General features: G+C 40.9%; 3 protein-coding genes and 1 long non-coding RNA gene across 8 annotated transcripts in view; 1 reads left to right on the top strand and 3 right to left on the bottom strand.

Moving 5' to 3' along the window:
* Nucleotides 1-2,435, bottom strand: part of MED15 (mediator complex subunit 15) — a 70,278-nt gene extending 67,843 nt beyond the window's left edge. The window contains exon 1 of the mRNA XM_017166300.3: nt 2,339-2,435. The gene's annotated coding sequence lies outside the window, so the exon portion shown is untranslated. The remainder of the gene's footprint in view (nt 1-2,338) is intronic.
* Nucleotides 218-5,083, bottom strand: Reph (Regulator of eph expression). Its single transcript, XM_017166334.3, has 4 exons — nt 4,246-5,083; nt 3,878-3,965; nt 3,314-3,681; nt 218-3,248 (listed from the first exon to the last, which is right to left on the bottom strand). The coding sequence occupies exons 1-4, from the start codon at nt 4,315-4,317 to the stop codon at nt 2,565-2,567; spliced, it is 1,212 nt and encodes a 403-aa protein (XP_017021823.1). The 5' UTR covers nt 4,318-5,083; the 3' UTR covers nt 218-2,564.
* Nucleotides 5,084-5,496: 413 nt separating this feature from the next.
* LOC138929260 (uncharacterized) lies at nt 5,497-7,062 on the top strand. Of its 2 annotated transcripts, none has more exons than XR_011445673.1 (2): nt 5,497-6,061; nt 6,741-7,062. It is a non-coding gene; the product is annotated as an uncharacterized lncRNA (long non-coding RNA). The 2 variants fall into 2 exon arrangements; XR_011445672.1 differs by having other exon boundaries at nt 6,709-7,062.
* Nucleotides 7,063-7,973: 911 nt separating this feature from the next.
* bark (protein bark beetle) lies at nt 7,974-24,853 on the bottom strand. Of its 4 annotated transcripts, none has more exons than XM_017166325.2 (13): nt 24,772-24,853; nt 19,741-20,384; nt 17,936-18,114; nt 13,819-17,872; nt 11,548-13,753; nt 11,219-11,430; nt 10,807-11,162; nt 10,620-10,745; nt 10,397-10,420; nt 10,232-10,329; nt 9,797-10,167; nt 9,482-9,706; nt 7,974-9,381 (listed from the first exon to the last, which is right to left on the bottom strand). In XM_017166325.2, exons 2-13 carry the CDS (start codon nt 20,251-20,253, stop codon nt 8,338-8,340), a joined length of 9,408 nt encoding a protein of 3,135 aa, XP_017021814.1. In that variant the 5' UTR covers nt 20,254-20,384; nt 24,772-24,853; the 3' UTR covers nt 7,974-8,337. The 4 variants fall into 4 exon arrangements, with proteins under 4 accessions (XP_017021814.1, XP_017021811.1, XP_017021813.1 ...); XM_017166322.2 differs by having other exon boundaries at nt 24,713-24,847; XM_017166324.3 differs by lacking the exon at nt 24,772-24,853 and adding an exon at nt 21,018-21,089.
* Between the last annotated feature and the right edge of the window lie 519 nt (nt 24,854-25,372).

Raw genomic sequence — 25,372 nt, 5'->3', positions numbered from 1 at the left:
GCCAGAGGAAGAGAGAGAGCCAGCTGCTTTCCCTCCATCCCTCCAAATTTAAAAAAATAAAAGAAATAATAAATAAAATAAATAAAAATAAAACAAAAAAATACAAAAAATAATAAACAATAAAAAAATATAAAAAATTAAAAAATAAATTGTTTGATTATTAAAAGTATTTGTTCCACGGAACCCACGATGTCCAATCTAAAAATATTCACTCCAATAAACTTCTATTTTGCAGAGCATTTCTTTATTATTTTCATGTTTTTTGTTCATCTCTTCTCTTGTCTTCATTATTCCTTCTTTTGTTGTTGTTTTTTTAATTGTTCTCCATTTGTTTTTATTTTCATATTTTTTTCGCTTCTTCCTTTTTTTGTTGCACTTGTACCGTTCATCGACTTAATAGTTAATGAGTAAGATATATATATTGTTTGTAATTAATGTAACTATGTACAACACAATGAAATCTTTGTTTGTTTTTTTTTTTTCCTTTTTGTTTACAACATAATTTTTGTTTTTCTCTTTTTTTCTTGTTTTGTTTCATTTTTGTTTTGTTTCTCTCAGAAAAATATTCAAATAAATCATAGATTTTGTGTGTGCTTTCCATATTTGTTAGCCGTTTTTTGTTCACAATGTTTTCCTTTCCACGAACTTAAGAACTTATCAACTAAAATCCTAGTATTGGGTTTGCTTCACATACCGCTTTCTCCACTTTCACGCTTTAATGTAATGCTCAGTCCATTGATATCTTAATTTCCCCCATTTCTTCGCTTCTCCAGTTTACACATCATTATACATTGATATATCGGGAAGGCCAACAGAAATCTTAAATCCCTTGAAAGGGTGTTCAATATTTTATTGCACACTTGTTAGATAACGATTTCTGTGTGGCCACACCGATAATATATTTTCCCTTCTCTTAATTAATTTAAAAATTATGAAAACTGCATTTCTAGTCATCAGTTATTCAGTATCCATTCTTCATCACTTCGTCACTCTTCTCCCAGCCCGATCCTAACTTTGCCTGATGTTTCTCTTCGATCTCATCGCTATTATTATATATATATATTATATATATTCTTGGTGTGTAGGTGGTGTGGATTATGCTGTTGTTTGTTTTGGTAGGTTGAATGTATTTAGTGTTTGTTGGGTGTGATTCTGTGAAACGTTTTTAGAGATGATTATTGAGAGAAAAAATTATCAAATACCATTTGACTACGTTTTTTGTGGTTGGCATTAACTGAAATTTCGTCGTCATACTAAATATGATTTAAAATTAGCAATTAGTTTTGAATATTCTTGCTTGCTTTTAATATTTATATATGGTACTTAAAAATGTATTTTTTGTTTGCTTAATTCATTTGCTTTTTGCTATGGATGCACACATTTATTGGTTTAAGTTTTCTTTTGCTTTTTATTTGGTTTTCTTGGAATTGAATATGGGGTTTTAGTTGGTTTTTATTTTTTGCTTTGACAAAGAAATTATTATATTGCCAATTGTTTAATTGTTGCGTTTATCATCATCAATCAATCAATCAATCAATCAATCAATCAATCAATATTGGTAAAACTGAACCGCTTTAATGCATGAATGTTGATGGCAGCTTTTTGTTTTTTCTTTGTTTTCTTCTTGGTTTCTCCCTTAATTGTTTGGATTAAATTGAATATTGTTTATAAAATAGCTTGCTATTTTATGTTGTACATTTAAACACATATTTAACTGTTTTTAAACTGTTACCCAGTTACTTTCGGCTTTCGATTTGATACAAAAGTGTGTTGTTTTTTGTTTTAATAATCTTTCAGTTGCTATTGTTTCTTCACATTTTGTTTTTATTTTTTTTTTTTTTTGCTGTTGCTATTTTTTGTTCCATTTTTCCTTACTTTTCACTTTCCTTTCTCTTCATATTCGTTCTTCACCTTCAATTTATAGAAATATAATTTTGTTCGAGTCTTCTGTCAATATCAATCACTTTTAAAAAAATTAAAATACTTCTGCTCCTATCGATGGCTCGCCAATTCTTCAAAAATTCCTCAAATACACAATATATACAGTTTACAAAGAACTGGATTTCTTTTTCGTTTACAATCTAAATCTCAGCTTTCTCTTGTTCTTCAACTCCTTTACATCGAGCTTCCTGTCCAAGTGAGTCTTTCCTATATATCCTTAGCTTTTTTTTTTTACAGCTTTCTACTCTGCGCTCTCTCTCTTTCCCCTGCTTTCTGTCATGTTTTTTTATTATTTTCTTTTAGGTTTAAAAGTTGTGAAAAAATAGCTGCTGCTTTTCTATTGTAAATTTTAGTGGTTTCTCTTTTAATTTGGTTTGTATTTTAAAATGTGAATTACCTTTTTGTTTTTAATATTTTTTAATTTGATTTGATGATATATCTTCCACTTCCTCTCTCTCTCTCGCTTGCTGCTGCTCCTCTCTGGGGGGTTCTCACTGGAGGCATACCTCAATCCTTAGGTACTTCGGCTCCTCTGCTGTGTCTCTCGTATAAAAGTCTTTGATTTGCCCCGGTTTCTACTCCTCTTTTCCGATCCTTGCCCCTTGCTTTTAGCGCTCTCTGCATTAGAGGCTCACCTGCTGCATCTTATCAAAATCTAAACACGGCCGATGCGGTCGCTGCAGTCTCTGTGTGGCGGCGGCGGCGTTTCCGGCATTGCCGTTTCCGGAATTGGCAGCATTTTGTGTCGTTGTTGTGGCTGATCCTGATCCTCCTCCGCCGCTGGCATTATTACTGCTAGGTCGCCTCCGCGGCGATATGGCGCAATGAAAAAGCTTCGCTGGCGGACTTACTGAACGAACCATATCCATATCCAGGCCGGTGGTGCTGGCCGGACTGCTCCTCGAGCTATTGTAATGGAAACTATACTTGGGCTGCGGCTGATAAATGTGATGGCTGCTATTGCTCATCTTCAGGGAGCTGCTGCATGCCTTTATCACGCTCGTTGTTGGCTCATTCTCATTGCCTCCATTCCCAGGTGCGTTGCCAATCTTGGCACACTTGCTAGTTGCTCCCACTCCTGCTGCTGCTGCTGCTCCTGTTCCTGCTCCTGAGTCGCCGCCGCCATTCTCCTCGTTAACACTATTATCACATAATTGAATATTTTCGATGCCACAACGGGCCTCCGATAATATCAGTGGCGTTGTGGAGCGGAACATCATATGGCTACGATTTGGCTTGAATGCCTCCAATGGCGGCGATGTACGAAAATTCACGGGCGTCAATATGGGCTCCAGCGAGTTGCGAAGCTGTAAAGAAAAGATATTAAAAATTATAGAAAAAGTAGTTCTATCGAAAATGGACTGTAACCCACCTCATCATCGGAGCTATGGGCCAGCGAACGCTTACGATTCTCCACCATTAGAGTGGAGCTGGTGGAGCGCTTTGAGTTTGAGGATGTGGTGGCCCGCTCCTCGTATGGGGGCGCCTCTGTGTCCAACGAAGAGTTGCAGCCCCGATTAGAGATCCTGGATGTGCACGAGGAGGAACCACCACCCGTTCCCGCCACATTCGTCGTTCCGCCAGGATGCTGACCTGCCTGCGACGACGGCCCATTGATCACCTCGAGCTCCTCCTCGGAACTGTGCTGGTCGTACATGAGATGGGCGCAGGATGAGGACGAGTTCGGCTGGTGACACATCATTGCAGGAGCAGTGATTGATTTTTGTTGGCCAGCAACACCTACAAATAGGTTGAGATTATTATTGAGATTAGTTAGTTTTCTGTTAGTTTATAAAAATTTAGAAATAAAAACGTTTTATTAGGAATTTATTTATCTTTGTATTCAACTCTTAAACTTTTAAGCAAGGTTGTTCTTAAAAATTGTATCCAAGAAAGGGCTATAATTTATGTTTAAATTCTAATTTAAATAACTTACTAGTTTCCATATCCACGTCTAAGTGACGTTGGTTTTCCACATCGAGGAGTTCACCATCAGATTCGGTGCCAGAGTCATTCGATTCACGCTGTATAAAAAAAGTTATATTCTTTAATTAAAATAAAATCATAAGTTGTAAAATCTAATAATTAATTTAAATTTAAGTTTTTACACTTAAAGGTAAAAACAAATATTTAAAAAAAATTAAATTATTGATGAAGTCAAATTAGGATATGGTGTCTAAAATAGAAAGATGTCTAAAGATGTGCAAAGTTTTATTTAAATATATTATGTACTTTATAAGGTCGCATAATACTAATACCCTTTACAAGGGCCTTAAAACGTAAAAAAATAATTTGATATCACACCTTTTTTCGCATAAAATTTTTGGATGCCCTTAGTGAGTTTTCGCGATTCTTTTGCCTGACAAACTTTATCATGATTTTCCTCTCAGCTCCTCTTCTTCGGACTTTTATTTATTCCACATTCTACGCTGTGTGCGTAAAACGACGTTGCAGCACCCACGCAAAGCACACAAACACCGACGCACACGCGCGCGAAATACACAAACACACACACAGAGTGCAGAAAAAACTTACTACGACGTCGCAGTCAGCGTCAGCGTCGGCGCCGGCGCCGCAGTCGGCTTCGATGTTCTGTCTCCTCCGGTTTCTCCTTCTACTACTATTACTACATACTACTGACTTTTTTGCCGTTGCGCTTTACACGCTGTTTCTATTTATACGCCTCCGCATGTATTTTTGTTTGTTATTTTTACGCGCTACTTCGTTTTCTGATTCCGCTTCCTCTCTCTCGTTTTCTTTGCTTTGGCGCGCGTGTAAAGCGTAAGCGGCGCTTCCTTTTGTGCAAAAATTTCAATCACGTTTACGTTCTCTCTCACTTGGGTTGTAAGTTGTCCTTCTCTCTCTCTCTCTCTCTCTGTGTGTCGCCCACACTCTCTCGGCGGTTGTAATTTCCGTAGTTAGCGAGTAACGGTAAAGCGGTGAGAGAGAGCCGAACGAAAACCGAGTCCGCGCACCTTTCGCCGTAACTTATACAGCACGGAATTATTGATTTTTTCGCACGGGAACAACGGAAGCCAGACGGGAAACTAAAAGGACACCACCGCACTGCCCGCAATTAAACGGTAACGTCGAGATTCCGCGCCGTCGAAGTGTTGGCTGAATTCACGTGTTCCCTTTATTTTCCGCGCGCTTCTCCAGTTTTCCGCAGCAAAAGTGCAGTTGTGCAACGGTTTTGGATCCGCCTACGCCTGCTGACTCCGCTGATTACTACGGCGTTACTATGTGCCCCGTTAGTCTGTAGCTTCTGTAGCACAAGGCCCATTCGCGTCACCGGCTAGCTGCAACTGAAAACTTATTGCGCACGATGTGGCATCTCCGCAAATCTGTGCTCTGCGCTGGCGCTGGAGACTGCTCTCTCTTCTTCCATTCTTATTCCACCATGTGCCTCCCACTCTCTTCTCAGTTGCAATTTCCAGGGTTACCAGATGGATGGGTGAATGACTTGACTTCTCGGACTATTATCTGTTATTGCATTTACATTATTTATCGCTACCATTGATTATAGTCTCCTTGTATTACAAAGCAACATTACAAAGTTGAGCACTATAATTAATTGCACGTGCATTAATTAGCGAATTGAATTAACATTTCCTACGGCCGAGTTGTTTTAGTGTGCAGTTTTTGTTTTTCCCATTCATTAAATTCTTCGCCCATTCCCACCCAGCTATTGCGCAAAATTGCGTCGCTCTGGCAACCCTGTCGCGCTCACCAAAGTGCACTTACTACACTTCGGAATTGGATGCGATGCCCATGTGGGAGCATGGAAAATGGAAGGGAGGGGGAGGGGGTCGGAGCTATTGCCTATTCCTTGTGCCTCTGTGTACATATGTGAGTAGTAACGTGCGGCAGCAGAGCAAAGCGGAGAGCAACTACGGTGCAAAAAGTAAAGACGAAGCGTGCGAAACTCGTTGCAACGATGGATGATATGGGAAATTGTTTGGAGCTCGCTTTGGGGGAAAACATGACATGGAAAACTACGCACGAACTGGTTTTTCGGCTACTCTCAATTGGGATTTTTGACCCATGGAATTTTGCAGCCACTTTTATATAATTTGAGGCATTTTCGAAATATTTTTAATGTTTTTTATTTAAAATCTATGTAAGTATTATTGTTGTACATCTATTTTTACCTTTTAATTTCACTTTTTCACTGACGCTCAACAAGATCTTATAGATTTGGTTGCAATACATTTTTTAGAATTTTAAAAATAGTTTTTTATTATTTTTTGCAAGGTTTTTGGCGTTTTTGCAGCAGCTCCCTCGTGAGCTTTTCAATTTGCTTTCAATTTTACGCGGAAAATTTTACTACGAGTCTACGTGCCACAAATACATGCATACATGCACCAATACACACATAATCTGCCACCCACCGCCGCCTCCCCCCTCTTATCAACAAATACACGTCGCTTAAGTCTAAGTACTTTTGTTCCATTCATACCACACACACTCGCGCGAGCTCGGGACTGGAGAGCGTCTGACGTATCGCGACAGTTTTGCAGAGAGGAGAGTTGTGTGGGCGGCGTTGGGTGGTGGGGGCTGGTGGTGTGTTCTGTGTTGCACAGCCTTCAGCTTGAGGTCTAAATTTAGCACGCAAGCTTGCAACTTCACTTCAACAGCAATATTTTCACTCTCTCTCTCGCACACTTGCACTTGAACGCACACACACGGGCTATTTAGTAAAAAACTTACTTGATTCGCTCGCTCGATGTTATTTATTTATTTTTTTTTTTTTCTATTTAATTACAGATTTTTTTGTTTTTCTTAATTTTTTGGTATAGTATATTTTGCACAAGTTGGTAATTGGACTTTTGGTTTGGGGAACATCGAGGAAAACCAGCGGCGAGTGAAGAACGATGAATGGCGCAAAGCGCTACTACAAATTTAATTTGACAAAACAAGCTCAAACGCTCTCCGCTCTTTTACTCTCTCTCTCACTTACCATAGTGATGCTTTTTTGGCTTATTTCAGGCTAGATCTACCTCACTGGAAAAGCATAATAATAGATGTTCAGATATATATTTTAAATTATTTTATTGCTGAATTGTGGTGGCGCAAATATAAACTCAAATAAAAACCCTGAATAAAAATGTCGCAAGAAAATTAATTTAAATATGTGTATTTAGGGATTGGTTATGTTAAAAATGTGTTTACGCAGGCATTAAAAAGTTTACAAAACAGGCTTTACAAGAAAAAAATTCGAATAAAAAAGATAATAATAAAGAAAATAATGTTTATCGAACTAAGCTGCTTGTTTTATTTTTTAGCTTCGAATCTAGATTATACGGGGGTGTCGTCACCTGGCAACACCGTCGCCCACTCTCACTATCCAATAAGAAAGTGCAGGCTGATTCTCTCAAAAGCACGCTCTCTCACAAATATAATTTGTTTCTGGAGCTGAAAAAGCTGAATCAACAACAATTTTAAGCTAAAAAAGCCGAATCTGACGGGGAAACAGTCGAGATGGTATCACTGCTCTCTCCCTCTCTTATATTGTGCCTCGCATAAAAAGCAAACCCAATAAACATTTCCGGTGAGAAATCAATCTGGGCTTTTTTATAATTGGGAAAAAGACACCTCAAATTATGCATTTATGCATAAATTTAAGACTACAAAATTAAATGATTTTATTCAATTGTTTTTGCTCAGTTACCGGCTGGTGACACCGAAGTGAAGAGAAGTCCCGCGAGTGTGTGTTTTATTTATTTTTTGTTTTGTAAATATAAAAACCTAACAAGGGAAAGTAAAAGTGTATTTATTTATGTAAATAAAATAATAAAAAATGTGTCCTGCCATTCTTGATTTAGGCCAAATGATGGCCGATGCATGCAGAGAGAAGGGAGAACAGAAGGTGAGTGCAAGAAAAAACTAAAAAGGAAGACAGAGAGCGGGAGAGACCATTTTGGATATTATTATCTATGTGTGCGTGTGCTAGAAATAACGGTGATTCTCATTGCGAAGAACAGGGAAAGCGATCGAGAGGATGTCAGAAGAAAGGATTTTTTTTTTATGTTTAATTTATTTTTTTTGTCACAATTTTTCTTACACATTGTTTTTTATTATATATACAACATCTTAGGCCTAGTTCGTTTTTTGCGTTCGTTAAGGCAATATTTAAGCTTAAGACTTAATGGCTAATGGATGGAATGATCTAAGTTTACCACAAATAAAAAAATAAACAACGGGCGGGCGTATTCGTCTCTCTTTGTCTCTCTCACAATCGTAATCTCGATTTTAAAAATTATTTTTTTTTGTTAACACAAAATAAACTAAAAGCTACGAAGCAGTTGTAGGAGCTTGGAAATTTTATAATTTCGGCATTTTGAAGGTGTGAAATGAGTTTAAATTAGAGTATGAAATTGGGGGGACTATTCATCATCACATGGCCGTCTCCAGAGGCTGACTGTGACTACGTCCATTGGTTTGCAGCGGCTGCAGACCACTTGTCCCGCCATCCCCATCGAAATCTGTTTCCAGGAGCGCCTCCGACTTAGAGCGATGATAGGGATTGGATAGTGGAGACGTTATGGTCGGCGAGGACTCCCCCGATGCCGTTTGGTATACTGTTTTGGGACGAGACGAGGACGACGACGAGTGCGTCTGAGTGGGAGGAGGAGCTGCCGGCGGCTGGGCCAGTGGCCTCGGTGTCCTGTAGTGGGAGGCGGGAGCCTTGCTGCTCCTGACGGCCGTGTAATAAGAGTCTGGACGTCGCATGTCCGCTGGCGTCACATTCTGGGAACTAGGAGGAACCGCCGGAGCCGGTCGGTACAGGGAGGACTCGGTAGAGTAGTTGAATTGATCCAACTTTTGGTCAAAGGGCAAAGACTCGCCGCTACTCCGTTGCGGCATAAAGCTGCTATGGGAGCTCCTCTGATATTCTGGCAGGTTCTGCTTGAGTTCGCTGAGGAAGGCCAAGCCGGGCTGACCACGACGGCCACCTCCCTGAGAGCTGCTGCCTCCTCCAATTTCTGTTCTTAGGGGCAACGTACTGGCATTTCCGTAATAATCGGAGCCACCCTCATCGCCCTCCTGATCCGTGTGATGTATGATGGGGGTGTCCTCGGCCACACTGGTGCTCACAGAGTTGGCTCTGGTGCCGCCGCCGTAGGTGGAATTATCCCGGAAACCCTCATTCCGATAACTCAGCTCAAAGGCATCGGGCTCTAGGGCCGCAGCGGCGGCGGCAGCAGCGCGAGCTCGATGACCTGTAGCCTTGGAAATGGTGGCCACCTTGTGCTCCTGCTGAGCAGGTCTCAAAGCATTCTGGTTCACATACTCATTGTAGTGGGGCTTCTGTTCGTAGCCCTCGAAGCTGCCCGCCTCGGAGCTAAGCACACTTTTGTCCATGGAATCAATGGAGCCATTGGCCACCATTTGCTTGTAATCCTGGCTCTTGGAAAGGGTTCCGTTGCTGGACATGTTCTGGATTAACCAAGGAAATAATAATATGATACAAAAAAGAATTAGGGAAATTAAAAATAAAAAGAAATTAAGATGAACGAAAATCAAAAGCAAATCATACATAATTGGGTCTTCGTCGTAGGGAGCCCTGCGGATCGATGCTGTTCAAGCTGCGTAAACTCTGCCGTATGCTATTCCTACGCTGAAGTCGCTGGACATGGCGATGCTTGGACTTGGCAAACCAGCAGAAGGCCACCAGGATCAATAAAATAACGGCAAGGACGAAGGCAGAGATAATACTGATGGCAAAGATGTCGGCACGCCATGAAAGCGGATCAATTATGACCTGAAAATTAGTGAATTTCGTTTAATTATTGAATATCTATGATATTGATTTTAATACTGCTATCAAAATATTCAATTGTGATCAACTTACCCTCGGATCCATTTCACAAATGAAACCCCTCTCCTTGTTGCAATCCTCAATTTCGATTTCACCAAACACAAAATTCGTGCACCTCTCAATGTGATTGTAGTCCTGAATCCAAACCTTCTCGGGATACTTGAGGTGCCTCATCTGAGACTGCAAGTACCTCCAAAGCGTCGTCTTATCCGTGCGTATAAATGGCATGGTGGAGTTCTCTGAACGACAAAAGTCTCGGGCCTCGTGGAATGTCATCGGGGCTCCCACATAAATGAAGCAGGTGTCGTGGACCAAAGCCCAGCCTGGTGGACACTTGCCATCGAGTATGGTTTCATTGTTCATTTGGAAGGGTACGGCCAGCACCTCCAGGAGCATGGGATCATCTGTAGGTCAAGGAATTAATTATTATATAGCTGAAAATATTTAATTTCACCAGAAAAAGCTTACCAGATTTATCTCTTATACGAGACTGCACCGAAATGGTATTATTATAGCTCCAATAATTGTGACGAGCATCGATCTTAGAGCTCCATGTTTCAAAGGTCCTAAGGGAAAATGAATTGAAAATTAATAAAAGTCTTAAGTGCTTTAGTTTAAACCGATTTATCTTACCTGTTTTCATAGTCAAAACTCAAACTACACAGGCAAAAGGAGGAGAAAATAGAGAAAAAGAATTTAGAGATTAGAAAAGGATTAAAAGAAAGAGCTTAGGTCTAGAAGGAATTTAAAAACTCAAAAACTTAAAGATTAAAGATAAAATTAAGAGGTAAACAAAAGTTCACAACAAAATATTTCAAGAATTGTGTTTTTTTTTTCTTAAAATAAAAATATTTACATAGAATTATTGACTGTCAGCAGCTCATAATCGTTTTCATAGTTCTCAAAAATATTATCCACATATTGTTGACCCGCTGTTCCTGCAACAATAGTGGCCCGTGTCATCCAATTGGTAGCAAAGTTTCTAAAATAATAAATATATATTAATAATCAAATATATAAATTAAAAGAAGTTAAGATATTACCTATAGAAACCATTGTGGGCCGTGGTCTGATAGATCTGCAATCGCACCTTTTCAAAGCCTGAAACCTCCATTATTCTTCCTCCCACATTGCTGTGAACATAGTTATAGCTGAAATTGGATACCACTTGGCACAATCGTATCACATCCTCATAGCCGGCCATATTTTGGGCAAAGTAATTCCGATATAGTTCCACTTCCTGGTATGGCGACGATTGTCGTCCTTCCACATACAAGGCCGGACGATTGCGATTCCTCATAAAGAGATTGTGATGAACAAAGCCTCTTAAGGAGGTGGCCGAGCCACGGGAATCGGCTCGAATGCGGAGACCTCCTTGATTTTCCATTATCAGGTTGTTCTGTAATCGTAATTCATTAAAGTTAATTGAAAAATTTAAAGAATGTTATCATTTACCATAAAATACAAAGAGTTCATGTTTTGCACATCCAAGTTCAAGGCAGAAGCACAGGTTGAGAAATTTCCATACAATTGCCTACAGTTTCTTTCTATTCGATTTCCTATTAGAGTTAGAGTGGGCGTGACCTCGCCCGCGGAGGAGTACGTTACGGCTCCCTTCATGGCACCTGAGATGTGTGTGTCTGTGATGTTGTGGAGGGCATCGCGGTCTGGGGGAACATAATTTTGTATACAAATTTATTATAAACAAAATATACATTTAAATTCTAGTTGAAGTACTTTTAACAAATTATCTATATAAAGACAGTAACTACTATAATACTTACATTGTCCTAAGGTAGAAATGGGCACCGTGACCACCTCGGCTATAAATCCATGCGTTTCGGGAGCACCACTGGCCACCAACTGCAGACTCATTGTTGGACCCTTGGTCTTGAAGAATGATCTCTGGTTGTCCGTATCCGATTCAATTTTACCCAAATACGTAGCTGTTACATTATATATGTCGCCATCGTATAGCTTAATAAAATCCGTTCTTCCATAAAGCTTTGAGTGATTGAAAAGATTCGATTGCAGCAATCGGAACCCAATGGGTTTGGCTCGGAAAGCCGAGGTAAAGATCTTGACACAATTTACGGGATTATTATCGTATTTGTAGTAGATTATCATGCGTTCTTCGATGGTCAGGACCTTCTGTGGGTCGCACATGTCCACCAAAGAGAAGAGCTTGTAGGGTAAATCTAATTTCTTTAAAGGAGAAAAACTAGATTCATCACTATCGCGACCTTCGCCGGTGAGGGACACAATGCTGATGCCAGTGCCCAGGGTCTTGTTAATGTTCAAGTGATTCAAGTTGAGCTTTCCACTGGGAGCTATTAGGTTTATGCCGTGGTTGGCCGAGTTCTCGATGCTCACCGAGGTTATGGAGGGGTTCTTGTGGATGGCCTGTATGGCAGCCGCCTTGTGATTATGCAGGATTCCCGCTTGCTCGATCTGGACAAACTCCAATTGGCTTTCCCTCAACGGTAGCCTGGCATGGGATCTTGTGTTGTGCATTCTGTGTTCATACTGGATCTCCTCGAACTTTGAGTTGGCAAAACGAATTCCACCCCAGTAAACCTCATCGTCGGCAACACTGTTGCAGCTGACAAAAACGAAGACATCATCCCACCGGCACTCGTGGCGATGTCCATACAGCTGACCATTCAAGCGCTCGGCACAATCCTCCATTCGCTCCTCGTCACCGCGACATTCCAGGGGTTGAACCCAGGACCAAATCCGGGTCAAAGAATTCGTGTGGAACTCGATCCGGCGATCATGACCGTAGTAGACATTTAGAGGATCGTAGCCCATTTCTCGGCACACCACCTGGGCATTTCTCTCCGTGAATCGACTGTCACAGATGGGCACCCACTGAAGAGTGGTGTGGTTAAAGTACTCCAAAAAGCCCTCGTTCAGGCCAAACAAGCCATCGGCATCGCCAGAGCAATTATTGGCACTGGTACATAGTCTGATGGCATCGAATTCGGTCAAAGGAGCACTCATATCCTCCAGAGCGCGCTTCTGGGGCTGGCTATCAGTCAGTGCCTCCCGGGTGGCATTCCTAAAGGGTCTCATCACAATGGGAGATTCTTTGTAGCCAATGGCCACGAGATTACCCAAGACTAGGATACCCACATTGGGCTCAAATTCCATGGTAACTCCGTGGTTTATGGTCAAGGTTTTTCCAGGCATTACTGTGATATCAGAGGATATGTAGTACGGGGTGTTCTGTTTCTTTAAAATCAAATCCTTGTACACTCGGCCACCTCTATATGTCGTTAGATCTACTTCCTGGTCCTGATTAAAAGGCACTACCACGGAGACACTGGCATCGTAGCTGTCCTCGATGAGGAAGGGCTGATAGATGACATCGGCATGATCGTTCCAATTGTCAAAGTCAAAGATCTTGGCCTCTATTAAGGCAGTATCCTTAGTACCCCACCAATTCTCTCTCGCCTCAAAGTAGTTATTCAAGCGGGCTGATCTCACGCCGGCGACCAGATTATAGTCCATTTCATTTTCCGATATAAGATTGCGATATAGCCGAACGTTCTGGACGCCATCTAAACGGATGACAGCGGTGGGTATCTTATGCTGTTTTCTAATCCTTCGGGCAGCTTTCATATACTGATTTCGATAGTTTGCTGTCATGGTCACAATATTATTTCCCTTGAAACTATTGTATTCGATGCTCGCTGGTACTTGTCCTATGATCTCACTAAGGGAATCCGCCTTGAAGAGCAGCACAAACTTGGCATTATTCGATTCAAAGCGATTGTTGTCGAAGCGCAGACGCTTCTCCATGCCATCGAGTAGGATCAGAGCTCCCGGACAATTGTTTTCACGGAAAACATTCGAGGTTATATTGAAGACCGTGTAGTGTCCATGGACGGAGATGCGGAAGTCACGATTTCGTTGCCAAGTGCTGTTGCCGAAATAAATAGAGTGGGTGAAGTTTTCGTTGTATTGCCAGACATAAGGAAGAGAGACCTAAAAATAATAAAGAACATAATTTAAATATTATTTCTGCTTTAAATAAATGTATATTTTCCTACCTGAAAACCTCCATGGGTGTTCTGCTCGACAGTCGTATCCTGGATCACATAATGGAACAAATTATTAGACGATCGCAGATCCTTGGACATTTGTCGTATGCCAAAACCATTCTGCGAGATCAGGGAACTATTCACATGAAGGGTAACCTCGGAAATATTGCTAGAGATGACATCCCAGAAAGGTGATCTTATCAAAATAGCTTCTCGTTCGTTAAAGCTCAATTCGGAGTTGATTAACTTGATCGATTCGTTGGCTTTTCGCAGGTAATACTCCCCATTATCGCCTATATAGCGATTGTAGTAGATGCCCGTAATACCTCTCAGATTTTTCTGAATTTTCGTTGATCGAATTGTTAGAGTAGGCACCGGACCGCTGACAATGCGATTTCGGATGTTTTGAACAGGCGCGGTGACTGTACTAAGCATCAGAACAGCTCCACCAAGAGCGTGCAAGCCACTTTCATAGTAAATAATAATGCCATAGCTACTGCTGGTGACCGGAAAGACATTCAAATCCCTCTTCACTTGCCAGAGATCACTCCTAATATTCTCTGTACGGGCATTCAGGATGCTTATGCTCTCCGACGAGAGATTGTGAATGGGATTCAGGAGCTGTATGCCTATGACATAGCCAGCAGGGCACTGAACCACTATTTTTCGGTTGATATTCTCTCCGAGAAGCTCTTCAGTTCTGATGTACTTGTGCTCAAAGGTTCCCAGATCAACGTTACTTATCTCGTGGGGCAGTACATAGGGATCATAGTCGGTGTCATAGGCATTAAAGTCCCTCGCCATGTTGAACCATCCCCCAATTTCCTTTTGATCCAGAGCAGCTATCACGGCATCATGGGTAATGCCACTGCCCTTGTTATCCTTGATGATGGATCCCGAGATCCGGAAGTCGAGTTGTTTCAAGCTAATGCCACTGCCTCGATTGCCAGAGAACTCCGAGTTCTTGATGTTGTTCACCGACTTGCCTGCATAGAGATCGGAGTAGACAATGCCCAGACCGTCTTGTAGGTTGTTCACCACCCTCACGTTCTCCAGGTTGTGGCGGGCATGATCCATTTGAACGGCGGGCTTAAAGGCATTTGTGGTGTAGTCAAAGAGTCCGGCCTTCTCCACGGTCACATACTGGAGATCAGCTCTCTCGGCGAGCATGCTGAAGCGGATTCCAGCCCAGGCACCTTCATAGCACCGAAGACCCACGTCGTTCTCGTGGCTACAGGTGTTCTCGAACTCGTACTCGGCCCTGCACTTGGTCACATCACGATCCTGAAGGGTACAGCGAACACTGGCCATCAGAATGTCCTCCGAGGTGCCGGCATTGGGGAGTTGAGAGCGCAGCAAACGCCAATCATCGGGATTGAGTGAATAGCCCAGCTGGTGACACACCAAGGCAGCGTTCAGCACGTTCCAGCCATAGTCACAGACGGTGCCCCAACGTCCTTTAAGATACACCTGCAGTCGTCCCTCGTTAGCACCGGCACCGCCAACCAATCGAACTGGAACTCTGGGCACTCCATCAGCGGGTATCACCTCCGTTTCCATATCCACGGCCTCCGTTTCACTATCCAAATCAATGGTCTCTGTGTCGTTGTGCTCTCCAATAATGGTTTCCCTCTTCAGGGTAAAGAGTATATCGTCCGGTCGCCGTCCTCGGGCTTCCAGTTTGCCCGCAACCATCATTCCCACACTTGGCTCAAACTTGAGGATGGTGCCAGGTGATAAAATTAACTTGCCACCGGGTCTGATGTTAATATCCTTGGTAACCGTGTATGTGCCCGCGGGAACCATGTCCTGGCCATCAACTTCGCCTCCTATGACATCACTACCCTCGTGGAAAAACCGCGGAACCACTGTGGAAACGGTGATCATGGCAGTGGAACCCGGATTAGAGCTGTGCAGCAAGTAGGGTATATAGTTGATCTTGGCCAGATTATAGCGATCGTTGCGATGAAACAGTCGTGCATATATCTTACTCTCATCGGTGTGGCCCAACCAATTGCAGGTGGCATTGATGATCTGGCTCTGATCCGTGAGCTGTGACCCGATCTCGTACATGGAGTCTAGATTGTGAAGGATATTCCGGAAGACATCGATATTACTGGAGCCTATAACAACGGGAGCAGCCACTCGAGAGCGAGGATTGAGCCTGCCAGCACCATCACTACCCTCCGAGCCAGCTATGAGAGGGCCAAAGGCTTCGGTTATATTGTTACCCCTCACAAAGTTCCGGGTGAAGAGTATGTACTGTACTTCAGAGCGGCTGTAGGGCGATAGACCCAGGGAAACCACATGGACACCACTGTTCCGCATGAAATAGTTGCTTTGTATGAGAAGCTTGACGGGAAAGTAGTTGAACTCCGGATATATGTAATCATTGTTCACAAACAGGCAGCCATAGGAACCATATCGGAACATGTTGTACTCTATCCTGCCCACCAGATTCAAGGCAGGACTTAGGTTTATGGAGTTTGCTTGCGAGTACTTGAACTGATTGTGTCCCAGCTGGAGCTGCATATTGGGCTGTCCATTGGCTGTGGCCTGGTAACAGGACTCTATGAAGACATCATTCTGTTGACTGCCATTGAAGTTATTTCCAGTGATGTTCACCCAAATGGGACGACAGAAGTTGCCGTGGAAGATGCCAGTCTCTAGATTGCCACCAATTTGCGAGTATTCCACCACGCTGGTCTGGTTGAAGGGTATATACTCCACTCTGTTGATGTCTGTGGTGTGATTTAGCCAGGTGGCCACGCCGTAACCCTTGTTGGCATTCACCGCAGACCTGGAGATGTTACGATTTCCTCCGTAATAGGTAATGTTAACACCAGCGCCATTATTGAAGCTGATGTTGGAGCTCGTTATGTTTACATCTCCAGCGCCACTGGTCACATGCACGCCGGCCACGTGACCATTACCGGACACCGAGCTCCCGTGGACATGCAGCTTGGATCGAATGTTGTCTATAGCCACACCACGACCACCATTATCCTCTACGGTGGACTGGGCCACTCTGAGATCATAGGCCACCGAGTCTCCCGATGTAATGCGGAAGTAACCGTTCAACTCTTGCCTGGCGTCTGCTCTGATCCTCACGAACATTTTGTCCCGGGTTGAGGTAACACTCTGGGGTCTTGTAAAGTTCCGGGCCTTCCATTCAAACAACAAACGGTCGTTGGTGGAGGCTCCATCGTAGACCTCCACGCTGACCGTTTCGTTTTGCATGAGGAAGAAGTGCTCAAAGTGCAGGGTCAGCAGATAGCCGGGTCTCGTGAAGAAGTACTTGCCACACTCCTTGGCCGATCCGGAATAGTATTTTTGGGTGAAGGATAGGGAGATGGGATAGGTTTGTCCCGATGTCGTGGGCAGGGTGCAAAAGTCATAGATACTGGCACGATCCTTTCTCTCCGTTCCCCTAAGATCATGGCCCACATACTTGATGCCATCACCGGCATTGTCCACAATGGAGCATCCATCCAACTGCACTAAGCCCTGACTGGAGTTCACAAAGACCCCAATGCCATTGCTCTTCATCACCGTGACATTCTGGAGCTGGAATCCAGCCCAGGGCAGGGTGCTATTGAAGCCCGTGTAGGCCGAATGACTGATCACCACGTGCTCCATCTGGGGAGGTAATCCCTGGACTTCGACTGCTGACTTGGCACTAAAGCCAGCACCATTTCCTGCTCTTATGATGTCCACATATTTTAGACGTGACTCTGATTGGGCGGCATAGACGGTGTTGTCTCTTCCCAAGGCCTTGGTGGAGGGGGCATTATCAAAGTAGATGCCTCGCCAGTGTCCCAGGGGCTCTGAGTGGACGGGAAGACACTGGATTCCCAGATCATTGTGATAATCACAGGCACCGGCTCCCATTTGTCTCGACGTCCAAGCGCAGTTCTGGAGATTATTTTCCCCGCCGCGACACTTGGGCTGCTCATAGAGGAGTCTGGGATAATATCCTGGTGTTCTTTCCACCCAGTTCCAGAATCTTCCTCCCCGGTAGCCCAGCTGCTTGCAGGCCACGCCATAGTCCAGTAATGTCCAACTGTTTGGGAATAAAATATTTATTGAATTTTAAAATAATATTTAAAATGATTTTTAAACTTACTTTCTGGAATTGGAGCAAACCGAACGCCAGGCTCCTTTGTGGAAAAGCTGCAGTCTTCCCTCTACGGGCGTGGGTCCATCCACAAGTCGTATACCCTTTTCCTGGTCATCCGGTAGTTCAAGTTTATAGTTGGCAGTGTTACTTTGGGATTTAAGCACTATACGTGAGGTTGGAGTGCCCTGAAAAATATTAAAAATTAATACAAGATATGTACATTTTATATTCCATTTCTACTTTTATTTTCGCATTAATTCCCTTAATCAAAAATGTTGATATAAAAATAATAACAAACCATAAAAAGTGAAAATATTTCCCAGTTATAATTTAATTTTCAATTAGACATGTCTGCTGCTTGCTTCAGCATTTTCATTCACACATATTTTCACTTTGACTCTCTCACGCGGCATGCAATTATTTTCGTTTTCAATTATGATCTCTTCTCGCCACTTTAACCTTCGCTTGCCAATGAAAATCGACATGAAAAATGTATACTATATAGTAATTTCCAGGCAATTTGGGGCACTAATTAACACCTATGTTTGCCTCGAAGATCAGCCACCCAAATAGGAGAGATCTTCGCCCACAGCGACAACAGAACAAAACACTTTTATTTAATTAACGCTCTTGGCTATGGTGAACTCTTAACCCACGAAAACCCATGACTCACAGATATTTTGCATATTCCCAAAATAAAAAACACAACAAAAAAAAGTGTGAAAACATAATTATTGAGGGCTAAGAATTAAGCTTAAGCGCTTGACAAAAAGCTAATTTAATCATACATTTCCCTTTCAATTATTCGCTCTCCCGACATTCACTTAAATCTAATTAACCCACGCTGACCCCTTGAACCCGCTGATTAAGTGACTTTACTCCATAAGAACTACAGTCCGGAACATGCAAACATTGCTCTTTGATGCCGATAATTGGAAGGAAGTCTCTGAACTGAACTTGGCTGACCCAATTTGAGACAGGTCATAAGATTGCGCATGCCCAGAGGCCCTAACCTACCACTATACTCTGTGTACGAGCACGCCCTGTCCTCCATTTGGTATCCGGAGCGTTTCTCTGGTTTGTCATTGCACTGGGGGAAATTTTGTAGCAACGATCAAGACGAAATTGGGATTTAATAATATATTTTTTCGTTCTTATATTTTTATTTTTTTATTTTTATTTATGTATACTATATTTAATTTAATGACAAACAATTTTCCGTAATTTTCACTGTATATATTTCCTTTTCATTTCGATATAAAAATAATTGAGGTATATTATTTGCTGTGTATACATATCTCCCCCTTAACCAAGCCTGATGTGTAAATCAGACAATCGCAATCTTATCGCGTCTGTAAAAGTCAACAATGAGAGAACCCCGGCATACGAAACCCTTGGTATGGGGCTTATCTATCATTGAGGTTACTCATAATGGACTCTTAGTAGCTGATAGCAACAGGTGCCGCTTAATCATTCGCCAAAAAACAATGCCTACAACAGGTGTATATGGTGGACAGCGCAAAAATTTATATAAAATAAAAATTAATACATTTTAGTTAAAAACCATTCAATTTTAATTTTTCTCTTTTAATGTTATTCATTTATGGAATTAATGACATAAGCCATTAGGATTATTTTTCAAGTAATTCATCTAGTTACTAAATTTCCTCTTAAAGCATTTTCTTGCCACCCTTTTAGATTGCACTAATAAAACACCAAATTTCCGACCCAGTAAATCCTACTCGAGTTTCCCTATAATGAATTTTCACTTATTTGTTCCCCCATTTCCTCATAATTTTCCCTCAACTTACCACCGCCTGCAGGACGCCGCTGATTTTCAGCCCCTTTGTGGGGGCAAACTCGATGGTGACACCAGGCTCGATGGTCAGCTTGGCGCCGCGCAACACCTCCAAGTCCTCGCGGGCCAAGTACGGACTCTCGCTGAGCCGCAGGATACGCTCGCTGAGGATTTCTCCACCTTGCAGTTCTGTGTATGACAGGGCTGACGTCATGGCCGGGGGAGAGGAAGTCGTTGGCGCCGTCGTGACGTCGGAATGCCTCGTTGCTGGCAGGAGCTGGGTGGCGCCATCGAGACTAGCGAACTCGATATCATTATCCGGCAGAAACTCCACCTCCAAGTCGGTTTGTTTTGGTGGATTTGGATTTTCCTGGGCCTGCGCCAAGTGTGTCAGGAAAATGAGGGACAGGAGGATGGTCCCCCATGAACATATGGCGGCCCATTGGGGTTTTGATTCCCTTGATTTTCCTTGAGTTACTTTTTTTATATTTTGTTGGCAGTTTGTTTTATGTCGTTGCAGCTTCATTTGTGCATCGTTTTTTTATATCCTTGCGGTTGTCGTTAAATTTGGTTTACTTTTCGTTGAAATTAATTATTTCACTAATAGCTTTTTTTTATTACACATTCGCCATGGCAGTTTTCGTGATTATTAAACAGCTGGAGAGATTGAAAAACAGATTTGTTATTGGGAATTGATGTGGAGCTTTGATTTCAGTTATTAAAAAAAGGTTTATATGTTGTCGTGTTAATTATTTAAATTATTTTATAACATCATTGTTTTGTATTTTTTTATTCACTTAATTTTGGAGCATTTTATTTTTAAACACAAAAAATTCTTATTGTTATTTACAGTTTTTACAATTTTTTCTAATTTTAATTTTTTTTATGTTCACAACACTTTTCTCTGATAATTCTCATATAGTTATGACTATAACTTTGTGTTTCAAATTGTTCACATTATATTTAATATTTGTTTAGATAAATTAATATTTTAAAATTAATTTTTGTAGTAATATTTAAGCCATTTCTGTTATTTTTCCCTGTTTAAAAGACACCTTTTTTTAGGTGTTTTTAACCAATTTTCATGTTTTTCGGCGACCTCAAAAACTGATGCTCAATTGTGCGTTTTTCCCTGAAGATTTCCCAACCGAAACATGAGAATTTTGGTTGGTGCTGCCAACATTGTTAACAAATTTTTGTGATAAGCCGCTAAAGAGCAACAACAAAACTCATACCAAAACACCTTTCCAACCACAACACACTAACACATACACACCCTCAAACAAATACCTATGCAGTTGAGTTAGCTTTATTTTTTTTTCCTATTTATCTTTCAAAAACACGTCCATACGCAAAGAACCGTTAGCAGTGACTGACTTCGGGAGGGTTTAGTAACTTGCATTGCCCACTAGGGAGAGCGGACGCCAAGCAACCAACAACAATAGCAGCAAGAGCACCGAACGCGACAACAAAAGAAATGAGGCAAACAAACACAAAAAACACACAGAAACAACAACATGTAAATTATTGGGGAGTTGTTGCTGGAATTCCCCCCCAAAAACTTTTTGTAAAATAACTGTAAATGTGTAGGCATTTCATTCATGCCAGAGAGAGAGAGAGAGGGAGAGAGAGAGAGGCAGAGCTTTGAAGAGATGGAGATACTACGAGAGCGACGCACGCACCGCAAGTAAAGTTCGTGTGTTTTTCTCCAGTTTTCTTTTGACTTTCTTTCTCCTCTTCTTCTTCGGTTACGTGTGCGTAGTAAGAAGAAAGAAGAAAGCAGAAAGCATTTCCACCTTCGACTTAACGGGCTTTACCTTAAACTTTTCTCCACCTCCAATGTGCACGGGGAGAAATTTTGATGCTTTAGGAAGATCGGAAATAAATCATATTTAAAAAAATTTTAATTATTATTAACCATTAGTTATCAATACTTTTATGATTTATTTATTGAAGGTATTGCAATATATCCCTTCCTTTTTTTAAATAAAAATATTTGAAATATATACGTTCATTTCTCTCTCTGTAGCCCCAACTTCCCCGATAGCCAGCATTATGTATCGAATATGCAAAGTAGCTTCAAGAGAGCCGGGTTCTATCGGGGGGACAACGGTGCGTGTGTGGATTGTATCTTTGTATCTTGTATCTCGGACGTGTGACTCAACTGCAAGCGATGCAAGTCGTTGAACAGCGTCGTCACCGGCTGAAATGTTGTTTTCGTGGTTGCCGTGACTGCATTTGAAGTGCATTCAATACGTTTATTGTCTTTTTTTGCCTTTTTATGGGTTTATTAACTTTTTAGTTTTCGATTCGGTTAGTGCTTTGGCATTTCGCGTTTTGTCATAAATTAAAGAAATGCACTTAGCCTGAAGTATCTTTTATGTTGAGGTTTTTTATGACCAAGGAACCTATGGTTTTTTACTTCAGAAAACTAAATCTGAAGGCATAAATAAGGGAATTATTATTCAGAAAATTTAGTTAATTATAATTATATAGCCTTTGATAATAGGCTTATTTCTGGTGTATATAAGCTTTCTAAATAATTATATTATGATTTATTTTGGAATACGTGCCCATTAGACATTTTCTTTGTTTCTATACCTACGAAAAGCTTATAGCTTATATAGAAAATTTAGAGATAAGATATCAAAATTACCAGCTATATTATATATAAATAATTTATCTAGAAAATATTTTACAAGTATGCTTTAATTAAAAAAATAAATTTAGAGTCGTTTTTTATATATTTTTTTTATATTTAATTACCATTTTCCCATTCATACATTTTAAACTAGTTTTAGTCAGACTTCAAATTTAGTTTCAATTCCCACAGGCTGAGTTCTTGGTCTAATTGAGCTTTCTCTTCATGTGAAAGGGTTATACCCCCGCTGTGCAGCTGGTTTTTGGTCAATTTTACAGCAATTTAATTTAGTTTCCGTTTTAACAAAAAAAAAAAAAAAAAAAAGAGAGTTCATCAAACCTGTTGGCTCTACAAATTGTTAAAATTACAATTGTCTAACCAATTTTATGGTCATTTGAGAGCTCCCATCATTGTTCAATTTGTTTCGTTCTGTTTTGCTTTGATTTACGAAGAATTTTAACTAGTTTTTGTTAGTCATTTGCCGGCATGAATGACTAATACTACTAAATGCTCATTGCTCTCTATATATCTATCTCTCAACACTGTCATTGATGATGCTCGACACGCAAAAATGTTAATTAGCTTGACCTGCCAGTTTTGCATCCATTATTTTTGATGTATTTTTTTGTTTGTTATTTGTATATTGAATTTGAATATAGAACTAGAAGTCACATTTAATAATGTAATATTATTACTCGAAAACCCCCTTTTTATATTTCATCAAGTAAACTAATAAATTAAAAACTAATATTGTGTAAAAGTACTGAGCATGACCTCAGTCTCTGGAGCTTTTTGTTTTATCAATTCCTTAAATATATATGGCTATAGATATAGGTTTACAGACCCCAAGAAAATGCACCGTCGCCTGTCTTTGTTTTTCCTTTCCCCCTTATCTAAAAGCCAAGTGATTGATAATGCCCCACTTCCTTTGGCGAAAATGTTCTTTTAATTCACTTTTTTTTCCGGCCTACCAGAGAGGGAGGGGCAACGCGTCATCGGCGGCTCCCCGGCGGATGAGTAATGCGGAGCGGAAGTTGACAGAGGAACTACCGAGAGAGGAACCTGTCGCTAGGCAAGAGGGGGATTTGGCGGGAAACAAGTGCAACCAACTCAACGTTGCGGCTCGCTGAACGCATCGGGGCTCAAAAGTTGCAGTTGCAGTTGCAGTTTATTGGCCACAAACAAAACGCAAAACAAAAAAAATTGAGTAAAAAATATCCATAGATGGTGCAATTAGTTGCCAAGAAAGCGTGCAAAACGAGGAGAGAAACAGAGCAGCCAGCTAACAGAATTTTTTTCGGATCCAAATCTTTATACTTCGATGGTTTTTTTCAGTCTTTCGCTGAACCGAATCTTTTTTTAAGAGAGAAAGAAAAAATCATGGCTTTATGATTGTTCCAAGTGAAAGATTTTATAGAAAAAGCGCAGAAATTATATCATAAAATGGGGATAGAAAAATAATTAGTTATAGTAATTCCCTAGAGGCTATTTTTGTTTTTTAAGACATCAAATAATGAAATTCTTTATTATTATTTATAGTATTTACTTTTCATTTTTTAATTTTCTTATATTTTTTCTTGTATTCTTCTCATATTAAGTAATTGCTAGGATTCAGTCTTTGATGTTGACTAAGAACGCATAAGAAATAAACGCCATTAAACCGGTTTCAATCGGCTTGGCAAGACCGCCAGGGAAAGGTAAATAAAATATATTATTTGCAAGTCTGCTTACTTGGTTTAATTTAAAAATGCTTAAATATTACTTCAGAAAAAGGATAGATTTTATTTATTTATAATTGATTCTTTAAAGTTGCCTTTGCTTTTTGACCAAGAATCCAAACTCTTTTAACCCAAATCTCACTACTCTGTTAGCCTTCTCTTCAGCTCAAATTTAACGGTCACAACACTCATAACCTCCCTACAGATTTTATATAAAAAATCACTTATTTTTTAGCACTATAATTTTTAACAAGAATCCTGTCTCCTTTTAAGCCTTAATTGAAGCCGTAATTCTCTCGGCTTCTTGTATGTTTTCTTTGTGTACACTCCACTTTTGCGCTGTTACAGGTATTGGTGTGTTTGGTAATACTTTTTTTTTTTTGGCCAAAGCACCAACACAACCTCACTTTTTAGTTGGCCCAAAGCTTTGCCTCTTCACTCTCTGTATTTTCTTATTAAATTTCTCACTTTATAAACACTGTTTTCATAATATTTTCCTTTATTTATTAAAAACACTCTCTTTAAAAAATACAAAATAAGATTTATTTTAACTTTTTAAGAAGCGTCGCAACGCTTTAAGGCGCGGTCAGCACACAGCCAGCGATCACACTCTCGCACAGACTTACACACACAAACACACACTCGAACGGCCAACTGTACGTATACGTGACAACAACAAAGCCACCTTCTGAGATCAATAAGTTAGCGCTATTTTCCCGCGATCGAGCGACTACGAGCACAGAACACGTCCAACAGCGAACACCTTCGGAACCGAACTGACTACAAAAAGCCCCAATGAGCGCCGTTGAGCGCATTGAGTTGCCTGGAGAGGCTGAAAAATCGCATTAAGCCCAAAGACCAGAGCAGCTTTCGGACGAGCGAGCGGCCAAAACACCAGTTACACTCTCCAGTTACCTTGGCCGAAATGCTAACAGTGCAGTGCGGAGCCCAAAAAAGCTTGCAGCGAGGTAGTGGTTGGTAGCTGGAACCTGTTGCTGTTGGTAACACGGCTGCAACACTGTTAAGTTGTGGGTGGAAAGGTTTTTATTTGGGTGAACATATTCTTAGCAAAATGTGCCTTCATTTTTTCAATATTTCCCTCGGTTTAAGTTAAGTTTCCTTTGTTTTTTAACTCAGCATAATTAGACGTGGGGAAATAGTCATGTCCATGTTCCTTTCTTACTAATGCTTTGAGAACAGGGTACCTCTTAGTCGATCACACCAAACTGTAGCACTTCTAGTGCTTTATTATTTTTTTATTATATCTCTTTCTAACTCTAACGTTA

The sequence above is a fragment of the Drosophila kikkawai genome, chromosome 2L (genome assembly GCF_030179895.1).
Source record: "Drosophila kikkawai strain 14028-0561.14 chromosome 2L, DkikHiC1v2, whole genome shotgun sequence".
Taxonomy (NCBI): domain Eukaryota; kingdom Metazoa; phylum Arthropoda; class Insecta; order Diptera; family Drosophilidae; genus Drosophila; species Drosophila kikkawai.
The sequence above is the reverse complement of the archived record's forward strand: the minus strand, read 5'-3'. Positions and strand labels throughout refer to the sequence as shown.

What these genes read in the sequence shown, in the direction of transcription:
- Reph (XM_017166334.3), bottom strand. Translation starts at nt 4,317, where the DNA reads ATGATAAAGTTTGTCAGGCAAAAGAATCGCGAAAACTCACTAAGGGCA. An exon ending in AAAATTTTATGCGAAAAAAG is followed by an intron (nt 3,966 to 4,245) that starts GTGTGATATCAA and finishes TTTTTTATACAG; the next exon opens with CGTGAATCGAATGACTCTGG. An exon ending in CCCATAGCTCCGATGATGAG is followed by an intron (nt 3,249 to 3,313) that starts GTGGGTTACAGT and finishes TTTTCTTTACAG; the next exon opens with CTTCGCAACTCGCTGGAGCC.
- bark (XM_017166325.2), bottom strand. Translation starts at nt 20,253, where the DNA reads ATGAAGCTGCAACGACATAAAACAAACTGCCAACAAAATATAAAAAAA. An exon ending in AGTTTTGACTATGAAAACAG is followed by an intron (nt 10,330 to 10,396) that starts GTAAGATAAATC and finishes ATTTTCCCTTAG; the next exon opens with GACCTTTGAAACATGGAGCT. An exon ending in TCGTATAAGAGATAAATCTG is followed by an intron (nt 10,168 to 10,231) that starts GTAAGCTTTTTC and finishes CTTGACCTACAG; the next exon opens with ATGATCCCATGCTCCTGGAG.